Below are 11,340 nucleotides of genomic sequence, written 5' to 3' on the forward strand. Positions count from 1 at the left end.
TGCGAAAATGAATTATGAAGAAACACGAAAATGCAGGGGTAGTCTTAATGTTTGAGGTTCAATATACTCATACCAAAATGAATAACGAAAAAATAAGAACATGGAAGGGTCATCTTCAGTCTCAATGTTTAAGGTGCAATATCCCCATGCGAGAATGAATAACGAAGAACGTTTAATTTAAGTAGTAGTATGCAGTCTACCATTCAAGAACAATTAAAATCAACATTGAACTACCCTTTAACTAATCTTAATAGTCTTCAGTCTACAGTTCACATACCTAATAAGGCCTAATCCCAATCCTAACCCCTCCTAGCCTAAGACCTTAAGGCTGGGTGAGATGCCCCTTAAACTATGACCATATCCCCTAAACATTCGAGCCGGTTTCACCCATCGTGACCAGGCCTTCAAAGTTCCATCAAGCACCCGGTGGCTGCAACAAGTAGTTGGCTTAGTTTAGTCAACTTAGCCGTGATCATCTACATGTTGCCGCCATGAACTTATCTAGCACAGCGGTTCTGGGGGTCTTTGTCGGTACTGACAAATGTTCACCGACTCGATCGGAGTGAGCATAATAGAGAGGCGGATGTGGAGGCACAGCGGGATGATGTTTCGCTACTGATGCTCGGTCACATTGCTATAAGAATTTAGAATACATCGACTCTAATGTGCGACGTGCAAATTTAAGAACGCCTTCAAATTAAACATTGATACATATACTACCACCTTAAACTACACTTAATTTAAGTACTATTTTTCAGTGTACAATTCAAGAACATTATTCAAATCAAACATTGAATATAAGTACCATCTTCAACTAATCATACAATTCACAAACTAATCTTAATGTAAGTACTTGTCTTCAGTCTACAATTCACATACCCTTATGCGATCACTTTAATCATGTCTTTTGGCGACATCACATAACGAAATGAGCTAACGACATCATGTAGTCATACACTACTCCCTAACGTCACTACCGGACAATATAGTCACTCACACCACTGGCCAAGTAGGGCAATCTCCGACCCAAGCCCAAACATATGAAACATGACTAGTTAATCCCCAGTCTATCTTACAAACTAAGGCCTAATCCTAATCCTAAGCTTTATAAATCCAAATGTTTTTTTATATTTTTTTAATCCTAACCCCTCCTAGCCTAAGACCTAAAGGCTGGGTGAGATGCCCTATAAACTATGACCATATCCCTCTAACATTCGAGCCGGTTTCACCCATCGTGACCAGGCCTTCAAAGTTCCATCGAGCACCCGGTAGCTGCAACAAGTAGGTGGCTTAGTGAGTCAAGTTAGCCGTGATCATCTACATGTTGCCGCCATGAACTTATCTAGCACAGCGGTTCTGGGGGGTCTTTGTCGGTACTGACAAACGTTCACCGACTCGATCGGAGTGAGCATAATAGAGAGGCGGATGTGGAGGCACAGCGGGATGATGTTTCCCTACTGATGCACTAGCTCGGTCACATTGCTATACGAATTTAGAATATATCGACTCTAATGTGCGATGTGCAAATGTAAGAACGCCTTCAAATTAAACATTGATACATATACTACCACCTTAAACTATACACTTAATTTAAGTACTACTTTTCAGTGTACAATTCAAGAACATTATTCAAATCAAACATTGAATATAAGTACCATCTTCAACTAATCATACAATTCACAAACTAATCTTAATGTAAGTACCTGTCTTCTACAGTTCACATACCCTTATGCAATTAAATCACTTTAATCATGTCTTTTGGCGACATCACATAACGAAATGAGCTAACGACATCATGTAGTCATACACCACTCCCTAACGTCACTACCGGACACTGGCCAAGTAGGGCAATCTCCGACCCAAGCCCAAACATATGAAACATGACTAGTTAATCCCCCAGTCTAGCTTACGAACGAAGGCCTAATCCTAATCCTAACCCCTCCTAGCCTAAGACCTTCACGATCTGCACGATCAACAGACCTCACACCACTTGGTTTCTTCATTTGTGGCAAAATCCAAGATCTTTGCAAACGTATTGCTGCTATATTCGCAAGTATCCGGCGCACAAGGTTGGAACGCAACGCAATTGATGCAATGAGGACTAGGGCTGAAACCTGTATTCGTCAAGGAGGCAACCAGGTAGAGGACAGAGCAGCACATTAAACTCACTTCAAAAGAACCAAAGACAAACTAAACAGCCCTTTTCAAGGCTAACTGTTATTCCAAAAAGAGAAATGACTTATGTTGTCAATAAAAAGAAACCAAGAAACAATAAAGTAAGAAAGTAAGAAACATAATAAAACAAAAAGGCATATAATAACCGAGAAAAACATAAGTAATTGCAAGTATAGCAAAAGAAGCCCCATCCCACATCAATTTCGCCCAAATTAATGACACTTAACAAAATCATGTGATCATCTACATGTTGCCGCCATGAACTTATCTAGCACAGCGGTTCTGGGGGGTCTTTGTCGGTACTGACAAACGTTCACCGACTCGATTGGAGTGAGCATATAGAGAGGCGGATGTGGAGCCACAGCGGGATGATGTTTCGCTACTGATGCACTAGCTCGGTCACATTGCTATAAGAATTTAGAATACATCGACTCTAATACGTGCATATTTAAGAACGCCTTCAAATTAAACATTGATACATACTACCACCTTAAACTACACTTAATTTAAGTACTACTTTTCAGTGTACAATTCAAGAACATTATTCAAATCAAACATTGAATATAAGTACCACCTTCAACTAATCATACAATTCACAAACTAATCTTAATGTAAGTACTTATCTTCAGTCTACAATCACATACCCTTATGCAATCACTTTAATCATGTCGTTTGGCGACATCACATAACGAAATGAGCTAACGACATCATGTAGTCATACACCACTCCCTAACGTCACTACCGGACAATATAGTCACACCACTGGCCAAGTAGGGCAATCTCCGACCCAAGCCCAAACATATGAAACATGACTAGTTAATCCCCCAATCACTATGAAATCAAATCACTGAAAAAAGCACTGACATCTGAAATGAACACTGAACATGCTGAAAAAACGGAGGCTGTAATAACAACTAAAATAATCACTGAAACACTCACTGAAATTTGATCATTTCAGTGGGATTAGTGAGTTTCAGTGTGATTATTGAAATGACCTTGGACACTAATCACACTGAAACTCACTAATCCCACTGAAATGATCAAATTTTCAGTGAGTGTTTCAGTGATTATTTTAGTTGTTATTACAGCCTCCGTTTTTTAAGCATGTTTAGTGTTCATTTCAGATGTCAGTGCTTTTTTCAGTGATTTGATTTCATAGTGAATCTAGCTTATGAACTAAGGCCTAATCCTAACCCCTCCTAGCCTAAGACCTAAAGGCTGGGTGAGATGCCCCTTAAACTATGACCATATCCCCTCTCACATTCGAGCCGGTTTCACCCATCGTGACCAGGCCTTCAAAGTTCCATCGAGCACCCGGTAGCTGCAACAAGTAGGTGGCTTAGTTAAGTCAACTTAGCCGTGATCATCTACATGTTGCCGCCTTGAACTTATCTAGCACAGCGGTTCTGGGGGGTCTTTGTCGGTACTGACAAACGTTCACCGACTCGATCGGAGTGAGCATATAGAGAGGCGGATGTGGAGGCACAGCGGGATGATGTTTCGCTACTGATGCACTAGCTCGGTCACATTGCTATAAGAATTTAGAATACATCGACTCTAATACGTGCAAATTTAAGAACGCCTTCAAATTAAACATTGATACATACTACCACCTTAAACTACACTTAATTTAAGTACTACTTTTCAGTGTACAATTCAAGAACATTATTCAAATCAAACATTGAATATAAGTACCACCTTCAACTAATCATACAATTCACAAACTAATCTTAATGTAAGTATTTATCTTCAGTCTACAATTCACATACCCTTATGCAATCACTTTAATCATGTCGTTTGGCGACATCGCATAACGAAATGAGCTAACGACATCATGTAGTCATACACCACTCCCTAACGTCACTACCGGACAATATAGTCACTCACACCACTGGCCAAGTAGGGCAATCTCCGACCCAATCCCAAACATATGAAACATGACTAGTTAATCCCCCAATCTAGCTTATGAACTAAGGCCTAATCCTAACCCCTCCTAGCGTAAGACCAAAAGGCTGGGTGAGATGCCCTTAAACTATGACCATATCCCTCTAACATTCGAGCCGGTTTCACCCATCGTGACCAGGCCTTCAAAGTTCCATCGAGCACCCGGTAGCTGCAACAAGTAGGTGGCTTAGTGAGTCAAGTTAGCCGTGATCATCTACATGTTGCCGCCATGAACTTATCTAGCACAGCGGTTCTGGGGGGTCTTTGTCGGTACTGACAAACGTTCACCGACTCGATTGGAGTGAGCATAATAGAGAGGCGGATGTGGAGGCACAGCGGGATGATGTTTCCCTACTGATGCACTAGCTCGGTCACATTGCTATAAGAATTTAGAATATATCGACTCTAATGTGCGATGTGCAAATGTAAGAACATTATTCAAATTAAACATTGATACATATACTACCACCTTAAACTACACTTAATTTAAGTACTACTTTTCAGTGTACAATTCAAGAACATTATTCAAATCAAACATTGAATATAAGTACCATCTTCAACTAATCATACAATTCACAAACTAATCTTAATGTAAGTACCTGTCTTCTACAATTCACATACCCTTATGCAATTAAATCACTTTAATCATGTCTTTTGGCGACATCACATAACGAAATGAGCTAACGACATCATGTAGTCATACACCACTCCCTAACGTCACTACCGGACACTGGCCAAGTAGGGCAATCTCCGACCCAAGCCCAAACATATGAAACATGACTAGTTAATCCCCCAGTCTAGCTTACGAACGAAGGCCTAATCCTAATCCTAACCCCTCCTAGCCTAAGACCTTCACGATCTGCACGATCAACAGACCTCACACCACTTGGTTTCTTCATTTGTGGCAAAATCCAAGATCTTTGCAAACGTATTGCTGCTATATTCGCAAGTATCCGGCGCACAATGTTGGAACGCAACGCAATTGATGCAATGAGGACTAGGGCTGAAACCTGTATTCGTCAAGGAGGCAACCAGGTAGAGGACAGAGCAGCACATTAAACTCACTTCAAAAGAACCAAAGACAAACTAAACAGCCCTTTTCAAGGCTAACTGTTATTCCAAAAAGAGAAATGACTTATGTTGTCAATAAAAAGAAACCAAGAAACAATAAAGTAAGAAAGTAAGAAACATAATAAAACAAAAAGGCATAAAATAACCGAGAAAAACATAAGTAATTGCAAGTATAGCAAAAGAAGTCCCATCCCACATCAATTTCGCCCAAATTAATGACACTTAACAAAATCATGTGATCATCTACATGTTGCCGCCATGAACTTATCTAGCACAGCGGTTCTGGGGGGTCTTTGTCGGTACTGACAAACGTTCACCGACTCGATCGGAGTGAGCATATAGAGAGGCGGATGTGGAGGCACAGCGGGATGATGTTTCGCTACTGATGCACTAGCTCGGATACATTGATATCAGAATTTAGAATACATCGACTCTAATGTGCGACGTGCAAATTTAAGAACGCCTTCAAATTAAACATTGATACATACTACCACCTTAAACTACACTTAATTTAAGTACTACTTTTCAGTGTACAATTCATGAACATTATTCAAATCAAACATTGAATATAAGTACCATCTTCAACTAATCATACAATTCACAAACTAATCTTAATGTAAGTATTTATCTTCAGTCTACAATTCACATACCCTTATGCAATCACTTTAATCATGTCGTTTGGCGACATCACATAACGAAATGAGCTAACGACATCATGTAGTCATACACCACTCCCTAACGTCACTACCGGACAATATAGTCACTCACACCACTGGCCAAGTAGGGCAATCTCCGACCCAAGCCCAAACATGAAACATGACTAGTTAATCCCCCAATCTAGCTTATGAACTAAGGCCTAATCCTAACCTCTCCTAGCCTAAGACCTAAAGGCTGGGTGAGATGCCTCTTAAACTATGACCATATCCCCTCTAACATTCGAGCCGGTTTCACACATCGTGACCAGGCCTTCAAAGTTCCATCGAGCACCCGGTGGCTGCAACAAGTAGGTGGCTTAGTTAAGTCAACTTAGCCGTGATCAACTACATGTTGCCGCCTTGAACTTATCTAGCACAGCGGTTCTGGGGGGTCTTTGTCGGTACTGACAAACGTTCACCGACTCGATCGGAGTGAGCATAATAGAGAGGCGGATGTGGAGCCACAGCGGGATGATGTTTCGCTACTGATGTACTAGCTCGGTCACATTGCTATAAGAATTTAGAATACATCGACTCTAATGTGCGACGTGCAAATTTAAGAACGCCTTCAAATTAAACATTGATACATACTATACCACCTTAAACTACACTTAATTTAAGTACTACTTTTCAGTGTACAATTCAAGAACATTATTCAAATCAAACATTGAATATAAGTACCACCTTCAACTAATCATACAATTCACAAACTAATCTTAATGTAAGTACTTATCTTCAGTCTAAAATCACATACCCTTATGCAATCACTTTAATCATGTCGTTTGGCGACATCACATAACGAAATGAGCTAACGACATCATGTAGTCATACACCACTCCCTAACGTCACTACCGGACAATATAGTCACTCACACCACTGGCCAAGTAGGGCAATCTCCGACCCAAGCCCAAACATATGAAACATGACTAGTTAATCCCCCAATCTAGCTTATGAACTAAGGCCTAATCCTAACCCCTCCTAGCCTAAGACCTAAAGGCTGGGTGAGATGCCCCTTAAACTATGACCATATCCACTCTAACATTCGAGCCGGTTTCACCCATCGTGACCAGGGCGCCGTTTCATAAAACTTTAAATTTAAACTTAAGTTTAATATTTCTATCTTAAGTCCTAAAAATTTAACTTAACTTTAAGTGAGATTTCGGGCGTTTCATAAAACATCGTAAGATAGAAATTTAACTTAACTTCATCCGAATTAGACTTAAAGTTAAGATAGATCGCAAATCAATTTTAAATGGACAGCCAATCAGCGTCAGTCAGATTTCGCGGGAAATTTTCCCACGGTATATAAACAACAGCGCCCATCGTTTTTTGAAGACTTCGAGCAAATATGGCTGGCTATCGACTCTTGTTATTTGAAAATCGCCGCGCAAGGCGACGTGAAAGAGTGTTTAGGGATCGACTTAACCCTTTCGATGAGTATGACAACGTGGACATGTATAAGAGGTATCGTTTTACCAGGTTGGGATGCCAGCATATTATCGATCTTCTTCAAGATGAATTGCAGCCCGATACCCTTAGAAATCATTCAATACCACCAAGCTTACAGGTTTTCATAGCTCTTCGATTTTATGCGCGTGGTAAAGTCATCGACTCCTCGGGAGACAAGCATAACGTCAGCATTCCCACGACTTCTCGAGTAATTCGTAGAGTAACTTTGGCTCTCTGTAGACGTGTCAACGACTACGTGAAATTTCCAACGACTCCACAGGCAGTTGCCACGGCACAGCAGGATTTCATGAACATTGCAGGTTTTCCTCGCATTTTAGGAGCTGTTGACTGCACTCACGTTGAACTACATGGTTGTCCATGGGGTCCTGACGAGTACATCTTCGTAAATCGCAAGAACAGACACAGTATCAACGTTCAGTTAATCTGCAATGCCCACTACAAAATCACAAATGTAGTTGCACGCTGGCCTGGGAGTACTCACGATAGCCGCATCCTCAGGCGTAGCCGAATAGGAATGTCGTTTGAAAATGGAGACATTCAACAAGGCATTCTTCTAGGGGACTCAGGGTACACACTACGACCATGGATGATGACCCCATACTCAACCCAGCTAACGCTCCAGAGGAAGCATACAACAGGTACGTCTGCATGTTTTCAAAAGTGAACAACACTACGATTGCACTGACTGAATATTTGTTCATGCAATAATGCCTCACAAAAATGCTCATCATGAACTTATGCATAAATCATGTTTTATTTAAAAGCTTCTTCTAGACTAAGTTTGACCCTGGTTTGATGTCATGAATGTACCTCATGAATATCATTATGAAGCCTTACTAATTTTAATACTGAAGTATGGAGGGATCCCTAAACCCCGGGCCCTAGCCTGGCATATGCAGGGTCATATTCAATCTAGAGAATTAAAAAAAAAATTGTCACAAGTCATATCTATAAGCTTAGCCTACCCTAAGCTAGGCTACAGCTACAGCTACATGCTAGCTGACTAGCATGGACTAGTAAGTAGAATTAGTACTATAGGCCTATCTGTTTACTTTTATTGTCTACTGGTCAGACCCAGCCTTGCATTCTTGTTGACCACATTCACTGTTCACAGGGCCGGTCTGTATCCATGATTGGGGGTGGGCACGGGGTCTGATTGGGGGGACACATTTCCAGCAAATTTCCTATGTTTATGGGTTGTTTTAAATTTCAGATCGATTGGGGTCATACCCCCAGTGCCCCTATGGCGCTTCACGCCACTGGATACTAGGATTGGGGGCATTATACGAACAACCTAGCTATCATGGCCTGCAATAGTATTTTTGCTGAATTTTAGCTAAATCAACAACAGCTGAATAAAAAATAAAAATTCCTTTTTTTTTCATTCTTACAGTCAGTTGAAGGAGTATTTCGTGATCCTAGCGTCCTCTTTTTAATATGACATTTTAATAGATATTATATATTATACCCACAAAAAAAAGCTTATTCCCAAAATTTCAGTTGATTCCGATTTTACGTTTGCGAGTTAGCCTACGCATGATTATGTGTATTACAATGCCCCATAGACAATGTGGTGTAATTTCGTTCTGGTATACCAGAACGAAATTAAAATTTCACGATATTTTTGCTAAACGAATTAATCTTTTTAATATTGATGTAAACTATTTGTTTTAAGCACAAATCAAATTACCGTCATAAAAACTCCCCTTTTTTCTAAAATGAACGAAACTTGTTTACAACTTCACATTTTTTGTTGCGCGTATACTGCTCCCAATACTGCTAGCGCGTGCGAAGTATTCCGCACTGCGCTCACGCATACAACGCAATACATACATCGCATACCTCTTTACGCGTTATCAACACTCATGATGACGTGGGGTCATCTACAGCCTGATAGACAACACCCAAAATCATGTGATTGTCCAATCAGATTATGTTTCTACAATAGACCACTCCCACTGAATAAGAATGTAAAATATACTTTTATTTTAAAATAAATTTATAAAGTTACAGAGTTTCTGAAAATAATTATTTTGATGAAAAAAACATTGGTGAACATGCACCAATGTATGTAACTGTCAGACGCCCCAATTAAAGAGCATGTTACAAGTGGTGACCCCGGGGGGGTTCTTCAAAAAAATTTGTACGGGGGTGTGCCACGCAGACTTTCGGATGCTGACTTTCTCTGTACCTACTTTTTGCTACCCATCAATATACCAATTTTCAAGAAAAAGCACCCAAATTTGCCATAATTGGGTGCTTTAAGTGCAATTTTCCCAAAATGCGCCCAATTGGGCGCATTCTGCATTGCAATGGTTTCCGCTGATAACCCACCCATCGATATACCAAAATTGCTGAAAAGGTACCCCAAAACCGTGGCACATCCCCGTATACCTTCAACCAGGAAGAACCCCCCCCCCCCCCCGGGTGGTGACGCCTAACGCCTGTCATCTGATAACAAATTTGCTGCAAGTTGTACATTGTAGATATGCAAAGCTATTTAACATCTAAATATTTTGTTCATGTCCACTTTGCATTGAAGAGCCCATCTATAGGAACTTCAATTTTCCCTTAATTCATCCATTGTTTAATTTCCATTCAACAATTTTCCCCATTATTAATTCATCTATTGTTAATAATTTCCTATTCTTTTCCTTTCTGCAGGGCTCACTGCAACACCAGGGTCCGGATTGAACAGGTAAACGGTCAGTTAAAGAATAAGTTCAGATGTCTGCTAGGTGACGGCTTGCAGATTCAACCAGATCGAGCTTGTGACATCATCATTGCCACCTGCGTGCTATATAACATCAGCAAGGATCTGCACGAGAACCACATCTTGATGCCAACAATGATGTAGATGTTGAGCCCGAACCAAATGCCATCGGGGACGTGATCGAGCTCGCGGAGTTGTGGCCAGGATGCAGATCATCAATGACTATTTTCGCTGACTGTACTTTAGTGTGTCATATGCAATGTTTGCAGTCTGCAGACTGTTTAAAACTTTTGTGTTAATTGGTTTTTTCATGAACTTTGAACTTTAATATTCTTGTTTAGATTTTAACTGAATTATGGGCAGTGCAATAATTATAATGTCTATGGAGAGCCAGCAACATTTTGGTACATGTTAGATGGGGTGGCCAAGGAATTTTTGGCAAAATATGTTCAATTGTACACAAAAACCTGTTGTTACTATTGTACTACGCTTCATTTAAAATAACTATGTTTAAAACAGCAATATCACACAAAATTGGCACTGGTCTACTAAAACTTATGATGGGGATTAAATAAGCATTTCTTGCACATCAATTTTAATTTTGTCCACAGGTGCATTCGGATATGTTGCCCTCTTTCAGACCACAGTATGATTCTTGTACTTGCTATTGTTGTATGTAATAAGATTATGGTTTTGCAAATGCAATGTACAAAGTGAAAATTATCATGTAAATAGTCTTAAATTCAAATTGACTGATATTTACATCAGGGGAGTTTTACATGATGAAGGTACAAGTTAAAATACACTTTTCCCAATAACATTGTTCAGGGAATGATTTTTTGTTTATAAAAATTGGGAGCATGAGGGATTTAAAAAAACAAAAATATTTCAGGCAAACTTGTGTGGGGATGTAAACTTTTTCAAATGTTTTGTGGACATTCCACCTGGTGTAAATATCACTTGATACTCATATAGTATGTGTTGTAATGCTGTGGACCTTGTTTTGTCCTGTTGCATTGGTGGAGCATAAGGGGGGGGGTAAGCAATTTTGGCCAGCCAAGAGGGGGGGGGCCAAGCAATTTTGGTACACATTCATAGGGCGCCTTTTAAAAAATGCGCTAAAAAGGCTTAGGAAAACAGTACGGAAACAATTTTATGCAAATTTTCCTGCTTCGCTGCGCTCACAACATTTATATCTAGACCATTTAAGGTTTGCAAATTGGGATCCCAAATATTTGGCATACAAGTGTAAAGGGGGGGGAAGATTTTTTG

The 11,340-nt window shown here is 40.1% G+C and overlaps 1 protein-coding gene across 1 annotated transcript; it reads left to right on the forward strand.

Moving 5' to 3' along the window:
• The first annotated feature begins 6,981 nt into the window (after positions 1 to 6,981).
• LOC140168417 (putative nuclease HARBI1) lies at positions 6,982 to 11,000 on the forward strand. Its single transcript, XM_072191807.1, is given in 4 exon segments — positions 6,982 to 7,954; positions 7,957 to 7,993; positions 10,020 to 10,174; positions 10,177 to 11,000. Coding segments are annotated over 4 exon segments (1,104 nt in total). The 5' UTR covers positions 6,982 to 7,233; the 3' UTR covers positions 10,368 to 11,000.
• Positions 11,001 to 11,340: the final 340 nt, after the last annotated feature.

This window comes from Amphiura filiformis, chromosome 13, assembly GCF_039555335.1.
Source record: "Amphiura filiformis chromosome 13, Afil_fr2py, whole genome shotgun sequence".
NCBI lineage: Eukaryota > Metazoa > Echinodermata > Ophiuroidea > Amphilepidida > Amphiuridae > Amphiura > Amphiura filiformis.